This window comes from Cyanistes caeruleus, unplaced genomic scaffold (assembly GCF_971803275.1).
Source record: "Cyanistes caeruleus unplaced genomic scaffold, bCyaCae1.hap1.1 HAP1_SCAFFOLD_78, whole genome shotgun sequence".
Classification (NCBI taxonomy): Eukaryota; Metazoa; Chordata; class Aves; order Passeriformes; family Paridae; genus Cyanistes; species Cyanistes caeruleus.
Genome location: NW_028255889.1, coordinates 1197172 through 1223552, shown reverse-complemented (window position 1 = coordinate 1223552; position 26381 = coordinate 1197172). Strand labels below are relative to the sequence as shown.

Here is a 26381-nt window from a genome sequence, read left to right as displayed (position 1 = left end):
AATTCTTCCCCAAAGTTACCTTGTTTCCAATGTGCTAATAAGCACCCAAAGGAGAAGTATCCGGTATGGGAGCATTGCTGCCCAAAATCCCTTTAAGTTTCTCCATATTATAACTATAATATACCACAAATGCTGGATCTGCAACGCTATTGCAGTCATCTGACAGACGGCGCCTAGGCAACTAACTCAAAGATTTCTGGGAGTAATACTTTTCTATCTCTGAGAGAAAGTGCCTTGCCTCCAAGGGAGAGCCAGGATCTCTGAATCAGCTGGTTTCCTGACCCCCACAGTAAAGCACCTTACCTTTCTCTCCTGGGGAAATTGTGAGCAGCAGAGACGGTCGCAGCTGATGGGGTCCCCAAGAATCCCTCGGTGCCGGCTGGAGCATGATCGGGTCGTGAGTTTGCTCAGCAGCACTCACAAGGTCCCATCTGGGGTCGCCAAAATGTTAGTGTTCAGGAACACACATAATCACAGAATGATTAAATTAAGGTGCTTTATTAAGAGCTCTGGGTGTCAGGGTTACACATACCCAAATCTGACCTGACTTGGTTTTGAGTTGAACATACTTTTATACTCTATCATTATATAACTTTCATATTAATTATTAAACTTACATTGTTCTATTGTATGCATTGTTTTTACCCAAGCATGGATTTCTCCTGATCCCCCTCAACCCCCTAACATTGTTCCTCATGTTCTTTAAACAATAATTATATCTAATCACATTTAACAATTGTATCATTCATCATATACCAATTACACAGGTGCAGTTTGACATGATCTTTAGCAAGTACAAGGCCTAACACTTGCCAGGACCTACTCTTCCTGGGCTCACCAAACCTAACTTTCTTTCTAAGTCCCCAAATTTTCTAAGATTTTAAAACCTTATACTATCAGAGTGACACTTGTCTTTACAAACAAGCTGTGAGTCTGCCGATAAAATGAAACTATCACTGAGAGATAACAGAAACAATGGGATGGATTCAACTGAAAGATGAAAGAGACACTGGGGAAGCACCACAAAATTCCACAAGGGCTAAGAACTAAGAAGGAGATTATGCACTGGGGGGAGGGGGGATGGTATCTCAGGTATCATGAGTACCAGGAAGTCTGTACCTCTCAAATCCCTCAGCCTATGGGGAAAGGGAGAAGGGACGTACGGCCTGGAATTGGGATAAAAGGGAGGCTGCGCCCTCCAAAAATTAGAGAGATCCCAGGGGAATGCCCCATGGTCTCTCCCTTTATTTGAATAAATTGAAAGCACTCCTCTGTCTCCTTTTTGGATATAAACCTCTGGTGTTTGTGGATTAATTTTTTCTGACACTAACAATTAATACGAAGTTCAAAACTACAAACCTAGGCAGTGCAGAATATGAAAAATATGAAAGCTAAAACTAAGGGCATCATAGCTGGGGGGCGGGGGTGGAATTGAATAATTTTGGGGTGGGACTGATTAGCATTCAGAGGCACTGAGAGGTCTTGAGGTGACAGATTGAAGCCCCTCATCTCTTTGAGTGCCAAGAAATGGAGACAACTCCAAATACCCCACAACCCCTAAATACTCTCAAGTAGCTCCCTGATTCCCAGTTTCTCTTGAAGCACTAGTAAAATGTGAGGTTTTAGGTGCCATTGATTAATTAGATGCCATTAATTTGTTGATTTTTACCCCAATTTAGTCTGTTCCAAAGGGATGAAGATGAATCTAAAGATAATTAGAACGAAACCAAAACGACCACCAGCCCAGTGTCTTCCCAACACAGATCACAGGGAACATGGGCCATCAGGGCTCTGCCCAACGTGGGTCCACTGATGGGGGATGGAGTTGGAGCAGCGCACGAAGCTCTTCCTGCACTTGGAGCACTCGCAGGGCTTCCCTTAGTGGTGCCTCCGTTTGTGTCTGGTCAGTTGAGAGCTGTCTGAGAAGTTCTTCCCACACTGGGGACACTCATAGGGCCTCTCCCCGGTGTGGATGCGTTTGTGGGTACTGAGGCTGGAGCTCTGGCTGAACCCCTTCCCACATTCGTCACACTTATAAGGCCTCTCCCCAGTGTGGATGCGCCGGTGGGTGATGAGGTGGGAGTTTTGCTTGAAGCGCTCCCCACAGTCACGGCAGCGGAAGGGCCTCTCATCCGTGTGAATCTGCTGGTGCCTGAGGAACTGGAAGCTGGTCTGAAACCTCTTCCCACATTCTGGACACTCGTAGGGCCTCTCCCCAGTGTGGATCATCTGATGGATGGTCAGTTGGGACCTCCGGCTGAAGCTCTTCCCACATTCCTCACATTCATAGGGACATTCCCCGGAGTGGGTCCTCTGGTGGCGGATCAGGTGGGACCTCCGGCTGAAGCTCTTCCCACATTCCCCACACTTGAAGGGCCTCTCCCCAGTGTGGATGCGGCGGTGAATGGCGAGGGTGGAGCTGTGCTTGAAGCCCTCCCCACAGTCAGGGCAGCAGAAGGGCCTCTCATCTGTGTGAATCCTCTGGTGCACGAGGAGACTGGAGCTGATCCGAAAACTCTTCCCACACTCGGGACACTCGTAGGGCCTCTCCCCAGTGTGGCTGCGCTGGTGGATGATGAGTTTGGAGTTAAAGCTGAAGCCCTTCCCACATTTCCCACACTTGTAGGGCCATTCCCCAGTGTGGATCATTTGGTGGCAGATCAGGCTGTTGCTCTGGCTGAAGCTCTTCCCACACTCCAAGCACTTGTAGCGCTTCTGCCCTTTGTGAAGCTGCTCATGGACCACCAGCTCAGAGCCCTGGCTGGATCTCTGGCCGCCTTCCCTGCACAGGGTGGGTCTTTCCTCCTCAGAGCACCCTGGGATGGGTTTGGAGCTTCTCCTCCTGCGGGATCTCCGGGGCTTTTCCTCCCCATTGGATTCCTGCACTGTGGAACTGCTCAAATCAGCCTCTTCCACAAGGTTCTGCTGCAGGGATTTTTCCTCCCTGGTCTCCATCCTCAGCTCCTTGTCTGAGGGAGGAAGGACAAGGAGAGGATGGGATTTGCCTCTGTGACAGAGGGAAGGGGAAGGAGATCCCCCCAGTGCATCCCCGGCAGGACGGCCTCGGCAACAGGGTTGTCCTGCAGCTGGGGGCCATGCTGGGCTGGGAGATGGAGCAGGAGAGAGAGGGAAAGGGGCACTGACTTCCTCCTCACCTGCCTGGGTGTCCCGAGGCATCTTCCTCTTCCTCGCAGCCTTCCTCTCCATCCAGCCAAGGTTTGGCAATGGGAAATCCTGGTTTGGGGAAATACAAGGGATGAGGACATTGAGTTTGCAGGTCCCTCTGCCCGCGTTCATCTCTAGAAGTCATCGGACATCTGGGGTCCATAAAACCTCCAGAAAACACCAAAATTCAGCCTGAAAATGCCTCCCAGGAGTTCCCCATCTCTGGTCTCTCCTGTTTGGGGTTCAAGGGTTCCCCCCTGTCCCAGCTGCTGGGAGTCACGCTTGTACTGGGGATCACCTGTCTGCTCGGTCCCTGCCCTCCCCGGGCTGCTGAGAGTGCCAGGAATCTGAAAAGTTCCCCCTGTTTCCATCTCCCCACTTAAGGACGGTGGGACCCCCCAATATCCCCCCAAGTAGGATTTTCCACTCAGCTTTGGAGTTCCACATTCTCCAAACATCCCCCCCCCAAATAAACCCAACCCAGGGACCCCCCCAGGATATCTGGGCAAAGCTCCCGCTCCCCAGTCACCTGTGGGATGGTGGGTGATGATCGCACAGGTGGGGGACTATAAATTCAGGGAGTGCTTGACCTTGTGGTTCCTTCTCCTTTCCCTGATCCTCATTTGTCCCTCTTCCTCCTCCTCCTGCTCCTCTTTCATCCCTCCCCCTCCTCCCCCAGGAGCAGTGACACCCTCAGTGCCCTGTTCCCGAGCCCCTCACAGCCCACAGCAGGAGCGGGGATGGAACTGGGACAGGTCGGGATGGGCAGGGCGGGGCTCTCCGCTGCTCCCACCCGCTGGGGACGGGGGGAACCTGGCCTGAGGAAAAGGAGAGGGAAACTGGGAAAACTGGGGGCTGCAGATCCAACCTGGGGCTGGCTGGAGACCCTGGCTGGGGACTGCCAGCCCTTGGGGCTCCTCTGGGGAGATGTGGGAGGGGGGAACACAGAGAGGGCTGGGGGGATCCCAGGAGTGGCAGCACTGGCAGGGACTGGTTTGTACTGGGATCATCCTGGCAGTGGCTGAGATTGCACTGGCTGTGTACTGACATCACACTGGGATATCATACTGGGATCGTCCTGGCAGTGAGTAGGAGACTGCAGGGGGCAATTGAGATCAGGTTGTGAGGAACTGGGAACATGCCCTGCACTCCCTAGAACCCCGGCATCGCCCCCCATATGTCCCATAAGTCTCCCCCAAACCCTCCAGGATCCCCGAGTGACCCCTCAGCGCTCGTTCAGGACCCCCCAAAGCATCTCTGGATCCCTGAATGCTCCCGACACCACAGATGCCCCTTCCAGACACAGCTGGGAATTCATCTCCCATCATCCCAGAACACAGTTCCGCGCCCAAACCTCCTGCCGTGCCCCACGCCCAAAAGGGCCCGGTTACAGCTCCCCAGGTTCCCCCCAAGTGCTCCCGAGCCGTATACATTCACCCCGAGGACCTGCAATCACAACTCGGACGGAAAAGTTCTCTCGGAGTGCTTCCCTGCACCGCCAAACGCGCCTTCCGAGCCACTTCCTGGACTACAGCTCCCATCATGCTCCGCGGCGCCCATAGAGTGCTATTCCAGTCATGACTACATCTCCCGTCATGCCCCACGCCCCACCGGAATCCACTGGAGATGCGCCTATAACTCCCGTGATGCTCCGCGGCCCCATTAAACCGTATTATACCGGCGCCTACAACTCCCATCATCCCCCGCGACCCATAGGTTCCCCGTTACAGTCTCGCAAGTGCCCGCCCGGACCCCGAAGGGCCCCCAGATTCCCCTCCCTGACTTCCAAGAGCCCCCCTGGACGCTCAAGTGCTCCCCCAAACCATGAATTGTCCCACAGAATCCCTAAGTGCCCACCTGGCTCCCCCAGGTGTCCTCCAGACCACCAAGTTCTCTCTAAATTCCCTCCCCAGACACAAAACTGCCCCAAATGTTCCCCAGAAAAGTTTCCATGGACCCCAAAGTGGTCCCTTTTACCCTGTCTGAGAAAATGATTAAAAAATATGATCAAAGGACTAAAAATAGGTGTAATTAGCATAAAGAGGGAGAAATAGTGGTCAATTAATTAATGAAAGTGGAATTGTGTTACTTTGAACCAAGGACCGATAATGTTTTTAGTTGCTAAAAATGTATTAATTATTTTATATAAATATAAAAATTAGGTTCTAAAAATATAGAACAATATTATAATAAAAATCAAAAATTATTTTTATTAATTAATTATATTTTAATGATAAAGAAAAATTCTAAAGAGAAATGTTATCAATGTTTTGGGATGTCAGTCCCAGGTGGGCCATGTCAGACATGCTGAGGCTTGGGGTGAGGAGCAGGTTGTCCAAACAGGGGCAGCCGGCAAGGGATTCATTCTTCTCTGTGACCAGACTGCCTACGGAGACATTCAGCATCAGGATTGTAAAGAGTAAATCCTGACCTCCTGATCAGTACAGAAAGATGCTTACAGTCTAAAGAGTAGAATGTTGTCACCATAAGGTGCCTTCTTTGTTAATATAGCTCATATTGTGTCACGTTTGTTAAATACCAATGTTGTTGTACCAACTTTCTTTGTTAAAATATTGTTATAAATGAAATTAGAGTTTTGACAACTAGGTCCCTTGGCTTAATGGCAGTTTAATTAAAAATGAATACAATTTACTAAACTGAATAGTAATGTGGTATAAAAGAATACAGTTTAGTAAAATAATACAGTTTAATAAAAAAATAAAATTTATATATATAACCTACTAGTAATTAAGTATGATTAAAGCATAAGCAAAACCGTCCAGGGTACGGAGGCTTCCCACCCTGCCTCACGTTCAAAACAAAGCACTTCAAGCTAAACTCATATACTGTATGCTTATACATATTCATTAATATTTCCTGTAAGTTTCCTCCTATTTCAAATTTTTCTGACTTTACACCACTTTTCTTCACGGCACATGCCTCACTTGTTGCAATGGGGTCTTCAGTCTTCTTTTGGTGGTCTTTTGGTGAAGGCTTCTCTTCTTCCTCATTGTCCTTTGGATAACCTTACAGGTTTGCATGTGCGTACTAAGCCTTGTGTTATGTTAGTCTACTAATTACCCTTATGTTTACTCATCTTTAGGCCCAATGCCTAAATTGGTTCTAATTTTGGGCATCTCAAGGCCATTTTGGTCTTGAGACACCATTTATCTTCTAAACTACATCCTGTACCTCAATTTTGACATGTAACATCTGCAAAGGGGTACATCTGCTTTGTAACACTGATTCTTGATTGTTTCTAATAATAACTTTAATAACAGTTACAATTTAGTTAGCACGAACCAATTCCATTTATTACAACTGCAAATACGCCTTATATCCCTTTTTATTGGTTTCCATGCTAACGGCCTTGCTTTCTTCCTTGCTATGGATAAACTTGTATTTTCTCTATTTCTTTTATGCTGCCTCAATTGTTAGGCCTGCAGACCAGTTGCTAAGCCCATCCACATTCACCTCTTAGTCTTCAGAGGGAAACTGTGAGCACAGTGAGAATCTCCCAGTGTGCAAGAGGGTCCCTGTGTGCCAGCTACAGCTGGGGCCTCAGCCAACTCCTCTCTCAACAGATTCCCCTCTGCAGCTTCACAGGAAAGGCCAAACACCTCCTCAGGGACACCTGCACCACACATTTCGCATCTCCATGCCCATACGTGATGTCCCTGTCACAGCTGCATTACCAGCTTGCTGCTGTGCAGATGCTGCCACCGCCCAAAGCAAGGCCCTGTGTCCCTGAAGGGACCTGCCCTGCTCTGTGGCCTGGACTGAAGGTGGGTCCCTCCTGCCAGGGCAGGGCCTGACACAGCTCTTCTGTTCCAATAAAGAGATGGAGCTGTCACCCCAGTGTCTGGCTGGTACCACCAGCAAAGCCCACACAGCACCAGCCCTGGCTGAGCTCCATGTCCAGGAGCAGGCGGGGCTGACCACGGTGTGGGCAGGCAAGAGCCAGGCAGGGGCTGCTGTGACCAGTGGCAGGGCACTGAGGGGCTGGGGGAGTCTGTGTTGAGTGTCCCTGGGCTGAGGGCACATTTCCTTCAGTGGCATCACCTGGGCCTGGACCTCCTCCAGTGCCATGCCCAGGAAAAGAGGCAACCATCAAGAGCATCTCATGGGACAGAACATGACCAGCAATGTCAGCAGGCAAAACCAAGGTTTTGTTTAGCAATGACCCTTTGATGAAGTCAAAGATTTACAATCAGTCCAGTACAGATTGGAGTACAGATGGGAGAACACTCAGGGGGTACAGCCAAGGCCATGAGGTCACAGCAGTCTCTGGGGTGACAGCAGGCTGAGGTGACAGCAGGCTCTGAGGTCACAGAGGTCCCAGAGCCCCGTGGTTGCACAGCACCACAAGGACCGAGCAGTCAGTCCCTGACCACGACTGTTGTGGCAGCAGCGGCAGCGGCAGCAGCGGTGCTGACATTGTGACAGCGGTGTCAGGACAGTGGTGGCAGCAAGAGCTGTGGGACTGGCAGTGGGCAAGGCACCATGGCCTTTGCTCTGCGCCTCCTCCTCCTGCTCCTCCTGGCAGTGGCCCTGCCTGACAGGGCTGCCCAGGCTGCTCCGTGGCGAGCACAGGGAGCAGGTGAGCCCAGGGCCTGGCTTCCCTTTCCTGAGACAGCACTTCCTTCTCCCTGGGAAGCGTTGGGGATGGTTTTCCCCAGGGCTTAAGGGAGGGTTTCTTCTGTGGGAGGGAGAGAGTCCCCAGGGACCCTGCGCTGGTCCTGCTGCCCCTCCAGGAATTTTGCACAGGGCCTGCAAAGAGGGTGGAGAGTGACCAGAGACAGCCTAGAGCTCCCCAGGCCCCTCTGCAGCTTTGGCCATGTCCATTGACATGTGGCTCCCATGGCCTTACCTGACCCCCTTGCAGTGCCCAGTTCCCTAAGGCAGAAGGGCATCCCAGCTCCCCATGGAATGGTTCTGATCTGTGCTCCCTTCTAGACTGGGATCGTGACATGGAGCATCTGGAAGCCCTGGGACATGACAGTTTGATTCCCATGGAGAATGCTGGAGGCAAGTTCTCAATGTCCCTTTCTGCTCAGTATAATCAGTGTCAATATGGCACGAACTTACTCATGTGCCACTTCACTTAAGAATCTGAAGGCTCATGGATTCTGGAACCCTCGCTCTGCTCCCTTCTGGAGCCCTGAGTGATCCCACAGCATTGCTGTCAGTGGGAGGAAGGAGCATTTAGCTGTCAATCTCTTCCCATGTGCAATGCCAGTGTCTCCTTCCGTGTGCTCTGTGCAGCCACAGAGAAGATCAGAGAGGGAAGGGGCCGGGCCCAGGGCTGAGCCCCGGGGCTGTGCCTCGGGTGGCTCCTTTGCCAGCCCCAGGGAGCCTGAGGATCTCCTACAGAGCCACGGGAACTCTTCTGTCCTGCCTTTCTTTGCAGCCAAGCCTCTTGGTGAAGGTGATCTGGCTTCTCAACCCACATCCAGGACTGAGGCTCTGGGACATGGTGAGGGTAGGTCAAGGCCTTTCCCCCTGGGAGAGCTGCCTGCTCAGAGCCCGAAGCTCAGCCAGGGCAGCATCGCTGAAAGTGTCAGGACAGAGCCATGCACGTGTGTGCCCTCACCCTGCATGATCCCCTCACCGCTCCTGTGGCTCAGTGCTGCCTGTGCAGATCAGCAGACATGACAGAAGCTTCTGTGGCTGTTGAGTTACAGGTGTGTCTGCAGGGAGGACTTTCCAGGCTCCTGGGCTGGATGCTGCACGCAAGCCCAGCTCCCATCGCAGGGGTGAGTACTGTGTCCTTGCTGATCCCACAAGCTGAACCCTGATTTTGTAGGATCCATTCCTGGGAAATGGATATATATTTTTTTAATAAGGTCCTCCAAGAGGAAAGAACAAAGCTACAGGACACCAGAAACCCCATGAGCCATCCAATACCATGCAGCAAATGCTGAAGGAAATGCTGCAGGGAGGACAAGGTGGGTCCATGTCCCTCAACCTTCTCCTGTGACTCAGCAGCTGGGGGCTTTCTCTGCACATCTGGACATGCTATGGCTGGCACAGCAGGAAGGGATCCATGGCAGCCTTGCTGTCCCACTGCTGCTTTCATGGCCTGCAGGGCTGTTTCCCAGCCTGGCCTGGCTGCAGCTTCTCCCCAGCGTCTGCAGGAAGGCATTTGGCATCAGCTGACAGGGAGCCCAAACTGCAGCATGGGCCATGCACATCCTGAGATCCCCTGACATTTCCTGGTCTTGGGCTAGATCAGGTTGAGGGTCTGTTTGGAGGAGGGAGGGCTCTGGCCAATCCCATAAGTTTATATGATTTCCTAATCCTTATGCATGACCTTGACTAGTATCGCATCATGATGACACCACTTCCCTGAAAGGGGAATGGTTCCATCTGATCCAGCTGTGGCTTTTCCTTTCTCCAGAGATGAACCCAAAGGCTGTGCTGAAGGCGGCGTTTCCCGGAGGAAGCAGTGGCTCATGGGCAGCCTCTGCTGCAGGAAGGGAGGCCATGCCAGGCACAGCCCCAGGAGGTAATTGCTGTGCCTCTGGGCCTGAGCCCTGCTGAGGCTTGAGCTGTAAATCTCTGCTGCTTGGCAGTGCCTGCCTTTCAGGGATTTTGCACAGAGCATGGAAAAGGCGTTGAGAGCGTCCAGGGCCAGCCCAGAGCTGCCCAGGCCCCTCTGCAGCTTTGGCCATGTCCATTGACATGTGGCTCCCATGGCCTTCCCCGACCCCCTTGCAGTGCCCAGTTCCCTAAGGCAGAAGGGGGATCCCAGCTCGCCATGGAATGATTCTGATCTGTGCTTCTTTCTAGATTGGGATGGTGACATGGAGCATCTGAAAGCCCTGGCACATAATGGTTTGAGACCCATGGAGAATGCTGGAGGCAAGTTCTCAATGTCCATTTCTGCACAGAATTATCAGTGTGAGTGTGGCAAGAGCTCACCCTCATGCCATTTCCCTTAAGAATCTGAAGGCTGATGGATTCTGGAAACATCGCCCCCCTCCCTTCTGGAGCCCTGAGTGATCCCACAGAATTGTTGTCAGTGGGAGGAAGGAGCATTTAACTATCAATCTTCTTCCCATGTGCAATGCCAGTGTCACTTTCCGTGTGCTCTGTGCAGCTACAAGGAAGAGCAGAGAGGAAGGGGCCGGGCCCAGGGCTGTGCCCCAGGGCTGTGCCTTGCATGGCTCCTTTGCCAGCCCCAGGGGACTGAGCTGCTCCTGTTGCTGCTGCCAAGCCCTGGCCCTGTCTGGGGCTCAGTTCAGAGCTGCTGGCAGCTCCAGGGAGTCTTTTCTCCCCTGACTGCCATGCAAGGGGCTTCTTCTATCCCAGTGTGGGCCCACTGCAGGCACCTTGTCCCCCTGCTCCTGCTACTGAGTGGAAGGCAGAGAGGAGGGAGTGCCTTGGAGGGCACCAGGAATCCGGGTACACTCACTGCTACTCTGGACTGATGGAGAAACAGAACTACTTTCCATTAAGGTCCTCCAAGATGGAAGAACAAAGAGATAGAAGACAAGAAATCCCTGGAGGCATCCCAACTTCTGGACAGGATGCTGAGTGATCTGGAGAGACGCCGTGGTGGGTTCATGTCCCTCAGCCTTCTCCTGACATCCAGAAGCCAGGGGCACATCTGGACACGCCGTGCCTGGCACAGCAGAAAGGGATCCATGGCAGCCTTGCTGCCCCACTGCTGCTTTCATGGCCTTCAGGGCTGTTTCCCAGCATGGCCTGGCTGCAGCTTCTCCCCAGTCCCTGTAGGAAGGCATTTGGCATCAGATGACAGGGAGCCCAAACTGCAGCATAGGCCATGCACACCCTGAGATCCCCTGAAATACCTGGTCTTGGGCTAGATCAGGTGTAGTGGCTGTTTGGAGGAGCGAGGGCCCTGGCCCAGCCCCAATAACCTGGATATTTTCCTGACCTTTATCCATGACTTTAACAAGTATTGCCTCCTGAAGATACCTCCCCTAATGGTGAACAGTTCTATCTTATGCAGCTGTCCCTTTTCCTTTCTCAAGTGCTGGAGCAGATGTTTGTGCAGATGATGGCATATGCTAGAGGAAGGAATGGCCCTGTGCCAGCTCCTGGTGCAGGAAAGGAGGAGATCCCAGGCCCAGGCACAGGAGGTAATTGCTGTGCTGGGCTCTCCCTCGGCAGGGCTGTATGCCAGCAGCTCTTCCCTCAGGGCCTGCATGGCCCGGCAGCAGCCAAAGCTGGAGGTGCCGTGGCTTCCAGGCCTCTGGAGCTCATTCCCTGCCCCTGGGAATTGGGACTTGTGCACCAACATCTCTCCCCCTGCAGCTGCTCCTGGAGCTGGCCCTAAGCATCCAGAGGCCCAAGACACAGGAGCAGCCCAGAGTGGGAGCCCTGCCGTGAGCCCAGGGCCACAGCCAGCCCTGGCTCCCAACTGGGCAGGGGATTCACTGGCCCCTTACAGGGCCTGGCTCTGTCCCCTTTGGCTGGGGGAGCTGTCACAGAGCAGGGAGGGTCAGGGGTGGCAGTGGCTGCTCAGGGATGGGTTTGGCCCGTGTCCCTGGAAGGAGCCACTGCCCAAGCAGCTGTGCTGTCCCAGGCTCCGCTCTCGGCCTTCTGGGCTTTGTTGGGTGGCACAGCCTGTGCCAAGGGGTGGCAAGGTGCCTGCAGGCCCCAGCTCTGGGGGAAACAGAGAATGTCCTGGCCGTATCCACCGTGCTGCCAGCTCAGCAATGGAGCACAGCACAGGCTCACGCTGCCCATTGCTCCCACAGATGCGCTTGGCAAGTCCAGTATAAATGCTGAGAATCCATCGAGCACCCCAAGAGTGTTCTGCCTGCAGGATGTGCGCAAGTCCTGCATGATAGGCACAGCAGTGACACTGTTCACAGTGCCACTTTCCATGGTCCTGTGCTATGTTGGATTCCGGTGGTGGAAGGACAAGAAACGGTAAGTTGTTGTTCATCTCCACCCTCCAGCTTCTTGAAAGGCTGCTCATAGTCAGGAAACATTCCCAGTGAGGCTGCTGTGCACTTGTGGGTAGTCAGTGGTTGCCCAAATAACTCTGCTGAGAGTTCTGCTGCTGCCCAGGCCTTTCATTGGCCTCTTAATTGCTGGGCCATGTCCTGGGGAGCCCGCTGGGGCTGCAGCCAGTGCTGGCTCCCACTGAGGCTGCCTGGCCAAGAGCAGCCCCAGGAGCAGCAGGCAGAGGCAAAGCAAGGTGGGCAGGAGAAAGAGCGGGGACGAGATTGCCCTTGAAAGGCAGAGGTGCTCTGGGACCCGCTCCTGGTCAGGGACCCTGCCCAGAGCCATCCCCTGCTTGCTTGGGGCCTTGAGGGGCAGCTGTCCAGCTGGGCCAAGCTGTGCCAGCAGCTCCAGCCGTGCTGGGGAGCCTTGGCCACTCTGGGCCCTGCTGTGCAGGAGGATCCCGGAGTGCCCACGGCAGCTGGGGGCCTCAGCCACTCCTCTCTCCACAGTCACCCTGCTGCAGCTCCAGCATACCAGCCAAGAAGGTGTGATTCTCCCTTGCCCCCAGGGAGCCCAGAGACTGCCTCATTCGACAGCTCTCAGATGTGGCCTCAGAAGCAGGAGTCGACCTGGAAAGCAGAGCACCAGCACTCCGTGCCTCCCCCACGGCCCCCCAGCCCGGCTGTGAAGAGGAAGCCCCCTGAGATTCCCCCACCTCCTCCCCTCTCGAGCCAGCCACCCTGGTCCAGCTAGGACTGAAAGTGGGACAGCCATGACAGGGCTTGGGCCACCAGCAGCTTGGGGCATCTGCTCTTGGCTACAAATAACACATTACCTGTGGGTAACAGCCAGAGGCACTTTTCCTACTCTTTTACCTTCAATGGGAAGGGCTGAAGATTCTTCCCATGCCCTGTCTTATCCCTTTTGATTTTCATACAGCTGGGTGCTGGCTGAACCTTTACAGAGAACTTTATTTATTTACACTTCATGTTTTACCCCACCTAGCAAGGAAAAAATATAAAAATAAAAGATTTCTTCAGTTTAGACTTCATTTTTAATGTGGTTGGGCCACTCACATTTTGAGCAATTAATTTTCCATGGTGCCTCTTCCTTTTTCCTTCCTATCTACAAAAAAGTTCATCTGGACATGAAAATCAACAGAATTACTGAGATTCACCTCAAGGCCCAGAGGAGAATCTCACACAAAATATTCTCCCTGTATACTGCACAACAAGAAATATTCAGAGGAAAATACCATGGCAGCTGAGGCTCCTGGAACTCCCAGAATCCTGAGCCTGCAGAAGAGGCAAACAGCCCTGGCAGTGGCTGAGGGGAATTCTCCTCAGACTCCTCAGAAAGTGTGTCACTTCAAGAGGGGAAAGATTTTAAACCTTTGCCTTACCTTCCTCCTGTGCTAAAATGTAAGGCTCCTCCTGAGAAAATACTGAGCTACAAACAATTCTCCATTCCTCAACAAAGCTACTCAGGTGCTCAACTTAAAGAGCAAAACTAAATGTCGTCAGAAATTTCCCATCAAAGCCCATTTGCAGAGAAACCCCACCATATGTGAGCAAATCTTTATTAGCACTTCAGTTCACTCTAAAGATTGCCCCTTTTTTTTTCCCAGAGAGAATATTAGAACCATTTGCTCTTGACAGGACTCCTTGGATGGCCCCCAGATCTGGCTCCTCACCACGCCCTGCCTGAGCTGTTCATACAGCTAGGCAGCACCACCTGACTTTGCCACCCTTTTCAGGCCTTGGGCACGGCTGGTGCCACGGTCCCCTCTGGTGCCACAGTCCCCTCTGGTGACACAGTCCCCTCTGGTACCACGGTCCCCTCCTGGTTCATGGTGTGTCCCTGCTGCTGGAGGAGCCCTGCTCGTGCTGCTGCGTTCAACAAAGCCAGTGCTACTTCCCAGCCAAAGAGACACTAAAGTCACTGCTTTGGCCAGCTCATTGGAATGAGTTCAACACTTCCTCACCTCTATCACAGATAAAAACCCACATACTCCTAAAACCCACATACCAGCAGCATAAAGTCACCTCATCTACAGAGGTGAGGAGGCCTGAGCAAACAGAAGGTTGGCTTTCAAGCACCATGGGTTTTTAATTTAGTGGAAGCACTCAGTTGTGCACAAGCCTTATTTGTCAAACTGGACTGTGCGATGCTCTTCTCTTGCTCATATTAAAGAGGAGCCAGGGAGAAATTAGCTAAGAAACCAGAAACACTTGAGGCTCAGGCCTGGCACACAAATAGAGCAGGGTGGCACCTGCCCACTTTTCCCGCATCCCTTTTCCTGACAGACAAAGGCGGACACGGCTCCACTGGGGGCACCATGGAAAGACTTCTGATCTGTGCTCCCGTCTAGATTGATATCAGAACATGGATTATCTGGAAGCCCTGGCACATGACAGTTTGAGATCCATGGAGAATGCTGGAGGTTAAGTTCTCAATGTCCCTTTCTACGTAGAACAATGAGTGTCAATGTGGCAAGAGCTCACTCACATGCCATCGCCTCTTGAAGATGCCACCTCCTGTAATGGTTAACAGTTCTATTGTTGTGATGTCTGCTTTGTTTGAATGGTTTCTCCAATTATTCCCCTAAGTCATTGGTTTGCTCCTAGTTTGTATCCTCCTACCCACCTATCAATCCAACCTGCCTCAAGCCCAGCCCTTGTTTTCTCATGTTCCCCATCTGTCATTACACCCATTTGTCAGTCTTCCCTTAGGCCAGCCTCCTACCTGAACCGCCCCTCTGGAAATCCCCTAATCTCCAATTCCCCATTGGCCCATGTGACCCACTCTGCTCCCCTTGTTTCCCCTATTGTATTGTTGAATGGAACCTTCCACTCCTCCCATAGTTTCTTCCGATTGGTTAAAATTTTGTACCCTCCCTCTGGCCTCCCCCATATAAAAACCCACACTCAGTTGTGTTCTTGGTCTTCAGTCCCTGGATGCTCCAGTGGAGTAAAAGCCTTTGGAACCCATACTGGAGATCTCCTCCTCATCCTTGTCTCCACCGTGCGCCTACCAATATCCTTGTGCCGTGGAGCATTTGCTCTAAGCCGCACCTTGGGTCACCCCGCTCCCGAGTGTCACGATCCACTAACACAAGTGGGAGTCATGAGAGGTTCGTTTGATCTCAGATTGCAAAAAGGACACCAAAGGATTTCAGTTTAAATCACAACAGCAGTAATGCGTCTTTATTTTAGTGCCAGCAACAAGGGTGATGCGATAGAGGACAGGGAGAGAGAGAGGGAGAGAGGGATAAAGAGGCAAAATGCAAGGAGAAAAAAGGGGGGGGGTGGGGTTATAGCTACCAACGGACAAGACAGGGTCGCCGGTGTCTTCTTCCATGGAGACATCTCTCTCAAAGAAAGTAACTTGGAAAAGTCATTTTTACAGTCTGTTTCAAAGCAAGGGGCAGCTGGCCAAGAGGTGGGGAAATTCCTCGGCTATTTTGATGAGACCCCTTGCTCTGGGAAGCAGGTGTAAGGTACAGAACAGGCCGCTCCTTACAAGTCCCTGCTCACCAGCAGGAATGAAGGCAGTGTACCTTGACAGCACAGCAAGCACGCCTGCAAACAATCGCCTGGCAAGCTTCCACCTCAACCAGGCCAGAACCCCTGCACAAAGTCCCTTGGTGTCTTCAGGGTCTCAGTCTCTGTTCTTGCAATGATTATGAGGCAGATGAGGGAAACTCTGGACCGTTTCTTATAGGCCTCTGCCCATGTTTAGAGTTTGAACACTCCATCTCTCCATATTTTCTAATGAATTAAAGGGGATATTTTAGTGTATCATAGTCCATGTCCATGGCCTTACCAAAAGAACTTTCAGCCCCAATACTAAGGCATCTCCTCATTCTCCTTTCATCTGGGACTTGACTCCTTCTTTACTGACTTTGGCGTCTTCATGTTGTCTTCTACATATCCTCACTCTGTCCTTTTCTCTCACCCAAGGGGAGGATCGAGGTCTGCAGGTCTCATCTGTGCACTGAAATAGTTAATATCTCACCCAGGCCTGCAGATGATCATGATGGTTTTTGCCTGGTCCAAAAGCAGTCACAGTTATGAATTTCAGGCTGCCCTGGAGCTGTGCAAAGATCTCAGGGGGCCCAGCCAGAACAGTCATGGCTGTTCTGCCTGCATGGCTGGTCCTAGGCCCCTGCTTCCTTCAATTTCAGCTGCGGGCCGATGGCTTCCCCTCCCTGTGCCCGGCAGCCGCTGGTGAAGGGGGCCTGGCGGAGCCCGGCTCGGTGCAGGCCAGGGTGGAGCAGGGCCGGCGTGACCAGCACCCAGTTAACTTTTCACAGCTGGAAACAACAGAGAGCTTTCCTCGGCTTGACTGTCTTTAAAATGTCAATTTCACAGAGGAGAATCCAGCTTCTAAATGGTTTCATAGGTTGTCAATTCTCAGAGCCAGCCAGCTATTGGTTTTGCTAAGCACAGAGGAAGCTCTTAGCAGCCCCCTCCTAGAAAAAGCATTTGCATGGGTGGCTTCTTCCCTCCTCACCAACTATCAACTAATACAAACCAGCACAGACACTCACGGTGGAACAGGAAGCAATTTTGAAGCAATTATTTTAAAGCAAAATCAGTTATTGCACAGAGATTGATGTCACTCCCCCACACCACTGGAGAGAGACACAGTGACTCCACCACCTCCCCTCTGGCCAGCCCATTCCAATTCCCAATCAGCCTTTCTGTGAAGAACTCCTTCCTATTGTGAAAAACGAGGTTCACTCACTTAATAAATTATAAAAGGTTTAATATAAACAAAAAGACAATTAGGAGACAAAGACAATAAAGCAAAGGGTTAAAACAGCCAGGGTATCCTGGTGCGTTGCCAGGAACACACCTGATATCTTTGGAACACTCCCATTCTGCTGGGGGGTTTTAATGCATATTCATATTTTTCCAAAAAGTATTTTGCATGTCTACACCCTGAATCCGCCTTTTTAGAGCATGTGTCTTACAGATTTTATTTCCCTTTAGCACATTTTTATTTGGGCTGGGCTTCCTTCTTCTGCAGGTGGTCAGTGTTGATAGCAGCCTGGGCCCCATCATTTGTTTCCTGGAGGTTATCTTGCTTTGCACAGACAGGACATTGCCCTAATGTCCAAAATTCTTCTTGACCTATGCCTAAAACTTGCTAGCAGGAGAAAAAGACATTGCAAAAGCATACAACATACAGCATCCATCTTAATACTTGCGAAAGCCAGTATCACAATATGGATTTATAACAAGGTACCCTTTATTGTCCACTGTATTTTTGATCTAGTAGTGGCTCTTTTTGTTTTGTCCTATGTACTAAGTGGTCTATTTAAAGTCTGATGTCTGTTAATCCTTTGTCAATTCAATAAAGAATTCATTTTATAATAAACCAAATCAGCCATTCTTAAGAACTTGTGAATGAGAGACATTTGGGGTGCAGGCTGCCTCAAAATGAGCTGCTGTCACAAAGCTGAGACAAAGGCAGAACTTGTCTAAACTTGTCTCCATTTGTAACAGCAGAGCCCAAACAGAGGCGGAGGAAGAAGGAGCAGGAGCTGTTTTGTGGCCATGCCCAAGAGAGACTGGAAGGATGCCCTCCCTCTGGTCTCACTTGCTTGGCTTTCTGACAGGCTCTGAGGCAGGGGCTGCAGTTCCTCAGTTGTGGGGCCCAGAACCAAAGCCGGGATCCCGGCACTGCCTGACAGCGCTCCGGACGCCGGCACGGTTGTGCGTCCGAGTCTCAGCCACTGTGCTGCTGCTTCATTTGCTCTTAGACACACCCACAGCTCCCTGTTAAGCCCAGATGCTCTCTGGTTCTGCCCTCTTCCTGATCCTGAGCAGGGATGGAGCATTACTGTGCTTTCAGGAAGCTATTCTTGAAAGCCTCAGGCATTCTAAGCTCCTTTGCCATCTGTGGATGCTTGACACAGAACTCCTCACAGCAGGGTTCAGGGCATACTCAGCTTGGCTCTTCCAAAATCCAAGGCTCAGGGTGCTCAGCAAGACATTTAACTCCACAATGTTGTGGAACTGGACCTTCAGCACAGGGACCTATCCAGCCTGATCTGCGCTCGTTCCTCTGCATCTCTGAACAAAACACAGTGCAGAAGAGAACAGCAGGAGGGGCCCGTGTGTCTCAGGGCTCAGGATTTGTGTCACAGAACTCCAGAATTGTGACCCTTCAGCTCCACATAGATGCAGGTTAAGTGAAAAAGCCAAACTGTTTATTGCTGGAAGGCAAAGCAAAGGGATGAGCTGAGAGGCAAAAAAGGGGGTGGCACAGTCTGAGGGCTGGGGGGATGGAGCTGTCAAAAGGGAGGAAGAGTGGAAGGGAAAAAGAAGGAGTGGGCAGTGTCTGAGGGCTGCAGGGAGGGAACTATCTACAGGCAGGGAGAGGCCTGAAGCCACATGAGCTTCCCACAGGCTCAGCTGTGCCAATCATTAGCTGTGCCTGGAGCTCCAGCTGGTCTCTTCTGGTGTCAAGGTGTTCTCATCTTCCATGGCATCTGGAGGTCTTAAATGAACACTGTTTCTTCTGAGCCAGCAGATGAGTGTACTTCTGCAGCTCTTTCACTGAATATCAGTTGAACTACTATGTTTGTCTGGGAAGGGCTGTCATTCCTCCTCAGGGCTTAAAAGGCTGGAAGAGAGAGGAACAGAGCCACAATCAGAGCCCGTATCTGCGGGAATCCTAGGAGAATGTCCTGCCAAGGCCATCCCAGCCTGCTCTTGCCAGAGTTACAAGAGGGGAGTGGACAACGGGATCAGCTGCAAGGTCCTGGTCACGAATGCACACCTGCCAAATCCCCCGCCCCGCGTCCCTGAAATCTCTCTGTGCTCTGCCCTCACCGCCCCTTGTCCACACAAGGAGCAAAGCCCTCAGTGGCCAGGGCAGAGACTGCAGCTCCCCACGCCAGCCCCCACGGACAGCACTCACTCACCCTTACTGAAGGCCTAGAGCTCTTCCTGCTGCCCCCTCATTGGCACCTCGACCATCTCTGGGAACACAGAGCCTGTCAGGGCCCCAGCGGCACAGCTCCCTGCCAGCGGCGCTGCCAGCCCTGGGGCCACACGCCCTCCCGCCCCCGGCAGGGCTCAGCCCGGGCCCTTGCCGCATCCTGACTCAGCCCAAGGGCACGGCTGCCAGAGGCCGGCAGCAGCCCCGAGGGCAGCCGGGGCTCCAGGGCGCCGGGCCCGGGTGCCGCTGCCGGGGCAGCAGCCGCGGCTGGGGCCGAGCTGCGGCGGGGCGGGGAGGGAGCCCAGCCAGGTTCGTGGCTCACCGATGAACCTGATGGCCGCCGCTCGCAGGGACTCCTGTGGGCTCTGCAGGTACGGCAGGGCCCGGCGCAGGTGCTCAGCTGCTCGCCTCTCGTCCTGTGCCAGCTGCAGAGAGCGGCAGGAGGGAAGGGTTGGCGCGGGCTGTGCCCCTCGGTCGGGCACTGCCTGCGGCCAGCCCCGGCCTCCCGTGCCCGCCCAGCCCTGAGGCCCGGCCAGCAGCCGCTGGCGCCGGGCTCTGGAGGGGGCAGAGGGCCGGGTGCTGCCTGGGGAGCCGCGGTGCCGACCCGGCCCACAGCCCCAGTGGGCCAGGGTGAAACAGAGAAATTAGGAATTAGGAATCATTTATAAAAATTGCCTTGAGTAAAAGAAAGGGCTACAAAACCCGTGTGAAATGCTGACTGCTCCCATAAGAGCAGGAAGAGAATAAAGACTGCAGGATGAGATAAAGAGCTAGAATACGTAAACAGGATGCAAGCATAAATGCACCATAGGATGAGGGGGGTTCCTTGGATTCTTTTGGACCCCTAAGCCACAAGAAATGGAAAGAGAGGGTTCAAAAGAACTGAAAGGAGCATGCACAAAAAGACAAGGTGAAAAGTTCAGCTGAAGGAAAATTGCAGCCCTAAAGACCCCCAGACGACCACCAGAGTGACCAACAAGGAGCAGTGTGCAGCTGCAAATAGGCGTGGAACTAATTTTAGTATGAAGCGGGGAAAGGCAGGGTTAGCAAATGAATATGTATTAGGCATACTGTGTAACCCTGGTTTGTAGAGAATAAAAAGGGAGAAACAAGTCTCCAAGGTGTGCATGCTTTTGGAGGAGATATCCCCCATGCACCTCAGCACTGAATAAATTCATACCTACTCTCATAACTACTCTGTGAGCTATAGAGTTTTTCTATCCGCATACCAAGGGCTCCTTTGGCACCCGGCTCGGGGCCACAGGAGCCTGGAGAAGAACGTGTGCGGCCCAGGGAAGGGAGCGGTGTGTGCGGCGCAGGCTGGCGCCCCTGGGTGCGGCACCAGGCAGGGGCACAGATGCCAGCACCACACACTGAGTGCTGGGGCCAAGGGTCTTCTCCAGGCTGAGGCTGGGGCTTCTAGGCTGTCCTTACCAGACACTCTGCAAAGTTCGACAGCTGCTCCTTCTTCATCAGCTGCTTGAGATTTCTCCTCTTCAGGAACTCGGCCACACGAATCAGCGTTTTCTGAGAGGCCTGGAGAGCAGCAGAGATGCAGAGATGGCAATGCAGCCAAGGGCACAGGACTCTTGTCTGGGTGACAGGGCCCAGAGGAGGCTGCAGCCTGGGAGGTTCTAGGGCATGAGGAAGCCAATGCCCCTCCCAGGGATGCACCAGCATCACACAAAACCTGACCTTCGCCACATGCTGGTTCTCATCATAGCAGTGGATGAAGAGGGGAATCAGGCTCTGGCTCAAAATCTTCTCCAGAGGCTTTTTTCCCTCATCCATTACCAAGTCCATCATGTTGAAGAAGAGGTCAAGGGAGAGCAGCTGCACCTGGCTGTGGTCCTGAAGGAAGAGAAAAAGAACTTAATACCAATTACTCCAGGCTCACTGGGTGAAGGCCCAAATATCTGTCAAGCAAAGTTTTGTACAGCAGCCAGTGCTCGTGGCTGGGGGCACAGAGCCTTACATGGTCAAAGAGCAGCAGGAGTGCCTCAGCCAGCTTTGGGGCAGTGGTACTGGATATCAGGATGTCTTTGGTCTTGAGCATATTAGTGAACACGTGGAGGGTCATGCCAACCACATCTCTGTCTGCATCACCCAGCAGCTCCAGAAGGCTTTGAGACAGGCTGCACATTCTTATGGCCTGTGTGGAAAACAAGGCTGTGATGAGAAGCCATGAACGGCCCTGGCACTGCAGCCCCACTCTGCTGCCGCCGGGCCCAGAGGCCAAAGGGCTGTCCCAAAGCACTCAGGCAGGTGAGGCAGGAGAGCTGGGAGCAGCTGCCTCAGCTCCTGAAGCCCAGCCAGCACAAGGAGCTGCTTTCCCCAGCACAGCTTCAGCTGCTGCCCTGTCCTCACCATCGAGGGATCCTTGCTGAGCACCATGAGGCCTCTGAGCGCCAGGCGACGCCTCTGCCTGCACTCATTCTGCAGGTGCATTGACATGATCTCCAGGATGCTGTCACCACGTTCACGCAAGTCCAGGCAATCCAGGACCTGAAAGGCACAGGGCAGTGACAGGGGACCCAGCTGGCAGGAGCCTGGAACCACACAGGGCGGGGTCCAGGCAGCGGCACAGGGAGCAGGCACCGTCCCAGGCAGCTGTGGCTATGCAAGGGCAGAGAGCTGAGAGGAAGGTCAGTGAGGTAGTGCTGGCCATCAAGCTCACCTCCACAAGGAATGGCAGGAAGGGCAGATCCCAGCATGGCTCCTCCCTGCTGAGCAGCCGGAGCAGGCGGAGTGCAATCCCAGAACATAAGGATAGGGAGGCACCGTGCATCTCCCTGGAAGAGGGGAAAAAGGCACAAAGACCCTGAGGTGGGGAGGGCAAACCTCTCCTAGGAATGACTCACTGAGGTCTGGTCTTTCCTCAGCATCCCTGGAGGGACTGTGGGTACTTTGGGAGGTGGCTCCTTCTGGGCATCCTCTCCTGGCCTTTTCCAGTCTGCTCAGCCATCTCTCAGTGACCCTCTGGCCCAGGACCACAGGGACTGTGGGGGACACCTCAGGCACCGGGCACAAAAGCTGGAGGTAGTGGGGAGAAGGGGGTCTCACCTGGCCAACAGACCCACGGCATAGTGCTGGGTGTCAGCACAGAGCAGCGTGTCCCAGCCACGCTTGCGCTCCATAGCTATCAACTCACTATCATAGTGCAAACAGCAGAGCAGAGCCTTCATGGCCTGCACTGCAAACCTGTGTGCAGAGCAAAGCCCAGGTCACACTGGGAAAACTGGCAGTGTCTACAAAGGCATGGGAAGGACAGGAGGACTGGCACCTGTTGGGGTTGCTGGGAAGGCGGTGTTCCTCCTGGCATGCTCTCCAGAAGATGTCAACTTCCACTGGTGGCATCTGCTGGGTGGTGATGACAACATGGAACAGCAGAGCCACAAACAGGCGGGCGGAATAAAGGATCATGGCCTCGTGGCACTCAGGCACTTGGATAATCACCCAGAGCACCAGAGTTGCCTGCAAAAGAAGCACCCAAAGACAGTGCTCAGTGCTGAGGTGTCCATGGGGCAGGGCCCAAGGGGAGACGCAGGGGGAGCAGCGGGCCCGGTGTCCCTTGAGCCTTCCCCTAGCCCAGGTTTCAGCCCAGCGCTCGCAGAGGCAGGGAGAGGGTGATCTGGGACTGAGCAAGGGCCCATAAACTCACAGCCAGGGAAAAAACAGTCTTGTTGTCCCCATCGGAGGTGCACATGCTGTGCAGAGGCCAATCCTCCATCACACAGAGCAGTATTGCCAGCACCTTCTTCATTGTTGGTCCCGACGAGGCGATAGTTCTCCACATCATTGCAGCAGCTCTGTGGGATCAGAGCTCTGTATCAGGGGTGTCTCAGTCATAGCACCATGACCTATGCAGCTGTGGGAGCCCAAGTGACAAAGCCCCAGTGCCCTGAGGGGCAGGGAGGGAACATTGGCAGCAGCCTGGAGAAACAGAGGGGCCCAAGGCTCCTGGACCTCTCTGCCTGTTGGGCAGAGCCCATTGGACAGGCTGTGCAGGGCAATGGGCCCTAAAGGCTGGTGAGCCCTGAGCTCTCAAGGCACGTGGGCCCCATACCTGTCACATGATGGGGCACAGCGCAGGAGGGTCAGCACCACATCAACAGGGTGTTTTTCAGCCAGCTTCAGAATGTTCGTGGCCAGCCTGGCACCCACAGTGACATGGGACGTGAGACTCTGGTGAATGTTTTTCACCATGACTGGCACCTGGAGGAGGCATGGGAAAGACTTGGAGCACTGTAAAAGGGATCAGCTTCCCCAGCTTCCCCCAAGAAGTGCTTCCCTTCCCACCACACTGTGCTGGCCTGAAAGGCTGAGGGGGCCCAGTGGCCATGGCTTGAGGGGGCACACAACCCTGGGAGGCCTCCAGCCCTAGCCCCAGGCTGGGTACCTGCTGAGAAGCAAATCCTCTCTCCTCAAAGAAATCTGTAGAGGGAGCATGAATAACTGTGGGAGTTGGCATGGTGTCAGTATTTGCGATGTCCTGAGCCACTCCAGTGTCGGCGTTTGTGGTGGCCACGTCCTCAATCACTTCCATGTCAGCCTTTGCCCTGTGATCGTTCATTGCACTGTCAAAGTCTTCTGAGCACTCAGCCAAATCTGGGCTGGTTTCAGTCTTTGTCGTGCCCTGAGTCTCTTCATTGACAGTGTCTGTGATGGCCACACCAGTGCTAGAGTTGGTGATGGCCATGTCCTCAGTCACTTCCATGTCAGCCTTTGGCCTGTGATCATTCATTGCACTGTCAGAGTCTTCTGAGTGCTCAGCCCAATCTGGGCTGGTTTCAGTCTTTGTCAGGCCCTGAGTCTCTCCACTGATAGTGTCTGTGGTGGCCACATCCTCAGTCATTGACATGAGAAAAGCCTCTTCCCAGTTTTCAGTCACTGCGGTGTCAAACTTTTCTGAGAGCTCAGATGAATCTGGGCTGACATCAGGCTCTGCCTGGAGCTCGGTCAGCCCAGAGTCAGGCTCGGCTGTGCTCTCAGTTGCTGTGGTACTGGTCTTTCTGTGCTGAATGGGCACAAACTTCCGGAACATCTGCAGGAGAACAAAGGGTAGCTAGGCATGTTCCATGGAGTGCTAAAAGTGCAGTTCTCAGCTGAGCAGTGACAGCAGGCCCAGCCCAGGTGGGGATGGCTGCAGGTACCTTCAGCGTTCTGCGGAAGCGGCCAAGGGAGGGGTCCTGCTCTTGGGTCCGGTCCATGGCTGCATCTGGCAAAGAGCGAGTGCAGCCAGAGCTGAGGGGCTGTGGGAGAGGCTGGAGAACACAGCCCAGCCGTGCACTCCCCAGGCAGGGACAGCCCTGGGATGCGCCAGGGGATGGAGCAGGGCTGCTGTGGGGGGTGGGGCAGCCCTGGCCCCTCTTCCATTCTGTCTGTGGGCATGTCCAAAGCAGGTGGGATGGGATGGGATGGGATGGGATGGGATGGGATGGGATGGGATGGGATGGGATGGGATGGGATGGGATGGGATGGGATGGGGCCAAGCTGGCTGCAGCCATCAGCCCTGTGGCCCAGCTCTGCCACTCACCATCCTGCAGTGGCTGGAACTGCTCCGGCTCTTCAGGCTGTTGTGCTGGAGCAGCTCCAGTGTCCTTCTTCCTTTTCCCCCTGACCACTTTGAAGAGGCTGAGGAATCTGCCTGCCATGCTAGAGTCTGGCCTTGAGGGCACCTTAAAGAGAGATGCCTTGGGAAAACTCTGAGTCAACAAAGCCCGCAGTTGTGCCTTGAAGACACCTGCGGTAGAGATGCTGCAGGAAGACTACAGGACAGCAAGTCCTGCAGTCTGGTCTTGAGGGCTCCTGCCACAATGACAGGAGACTCCTCTTAAATGATTCTGGTCACCGAGTCCCACAGTCTCACCTTGAGGGCACAGGCCAGAAGGATGGCAGATGCCTCAGGAAAGCTCTGGGTTACCAAGTCCCACAGTCCGGCCTTGCAGACACCTGCAAAAGAAAAGCCTCGGGAAGGCCACGGCCACCGAGTCCCGCAGTCTTTCCACAAGGTCACCTGTGGGAGTAAAGCCTCGGAAAAGCTCCAGGTCAGACACAAATGAGTGCGCTGTGTGGGGGCTCCTCACAGCACCACTCTGGCGCGTCCTGTCCTGTCGCATGCACCGAGCACTGTGGTGTGGCCCTGTCACCGCCAGCTCCTATGTCACCATGTGTCACAAAGGGCCCTCTGACACCCTGTCCATTTCCATCCTATGGTGACCGTGCTGCGCCGTGTCACAAAAGGCCCTTACACACACTGCCCTCTACCCTGGGGCCGCCCCCCTCCCCCCATAAGTGGCCCAGGTTGGAAGGAATCCCTTGCCCAAAGTGTCTAAGACAGCCCAACAGGATTTTTGGAACACCTCAAACCATCAGCAAACGCTGCCCTGCTCTGCAGGCTCAGGGCAGCAGAAGGAGCCCCAGGGCTGCCGATGCAGCCACAGATGGAAGGGCACGGGGCCTTGCACAGAAGCTGATACGGCCTCTTTTGGACACGTCCTGGCTGGTGACCATTCTAAACTTGCAGGTGTGACACAGACAAGGAACGTGTGGGCCAGGGCACGAATGCTGCTCTGAGCCCTGGGGCCCAGCCAGCACTGAAATCAGCAGGTGTGGCAGAGTCCCCACCGAGGCAGACCTGCCACCCCACCCGAGCCCTGGCAGTGCTGGTGCCCATCTCCTGCCCCAGAGACCTGTGCCCCTGAGGGGCTTCTGTGCCAGAGGGCAGCCAAAGCCCATGTGCATTGGGGGCTGGGCTCCTTCCTGCAGGAAGCTCCTGGAGCTACTGCTGCCCACTTGCTATCTGTCAGATGATGTTGCTCCTTCCTGGAATGAGGTTTTCCATGGAAGGGGTTTGCAGTAGCACAAAAACACCATCAGCTGCTGAGTTTCCTAGGATGGTTTGATTGTACGGAGGCACTGTCACATTTCAGTCTGATCTTCGGTCTGTTTTTCTGGGAGAAACATTAGCCCACTCTCTGATGTTCAAGGCTTCAGTTGCTGCCTGTCTGTCTGTGTGCAGCTGGTACAAGGCAGACATTTTCCCCAGACACAAAAAGTCCTGCCTGGACAATCACAGGGCTACATCTTTTTTTAATTTTAACTTTTTAAAATTTTTCCAGAGCCTGCTGGCTGTGTTCAAGGTTTTCTCCCAGTTTTCTCCCAGGTGCACATTCTCCAGAAATTGTGCTTTTACATCCTTTTGCATTTATTAAATTTACCTGCAATGACCAGTCAATCAAAACCCTGGGAAAACATGAACTTCAGGTTGAACCCAGGCAAAATATTTATCTCCCACATCTGAAGCCATGAACTGCCAAGTACTGTCCCTGCTGTCACAC

At 53.4% G+C, this 26381-nt stretch overlaps 2 protein-coding genes across 2 annotated transcripts in view; both read right to left on the bottom strand.

Moving 5' to 3' along the window:
* Positions 1-1878: 1878 nt before the first annotated feature.
* LOC147646801 (uncharacterized) overlaps positions 1879-26381 on the bottom strand; it is a 442845-nt gene continuing 418342 nt past the window's right edge. The window contains exon 7 of the mRNA XM_086872948.1: positions 1879-2683. Coding sequence (XP_086729074.1) covers positions 1879-2683 — 805 coding nt within the window. The remainder of the gene's footprint in view (positions 2684-26381) is intronic.
* On the bottom strand, positions 18286-24254 carry LOC147646813 (maestro heat-like repeat-containing protein family member 7). Its single transcript, XM_086872851.1, has 14 exons — positions 24195-24254; positions 23441-24085; positions 23108-23256; positions 22703-22850; positions 22325-22515; positions 22105-22242; positions 21719-21833; positions 21409-21546; positions 21017-21193; positions 20737-20892; positions 20476-20577; positions 19364-19466; positions 19025-19081; positions 18286-18723 (listed from the first exon to the last, which is right to left on the bottom strand). The coding sequence occupies exons 1-13, from the start codon at positions 24249-24251 to the stop codon at positions 19038-19040; spliced, it is 2163 nt and encodes a 720-aa protein (XP_086728977.1). The 5' UTR covers positions 24252-24254; the 3' UTR covers positions 18286-18723; positions 19025-19037.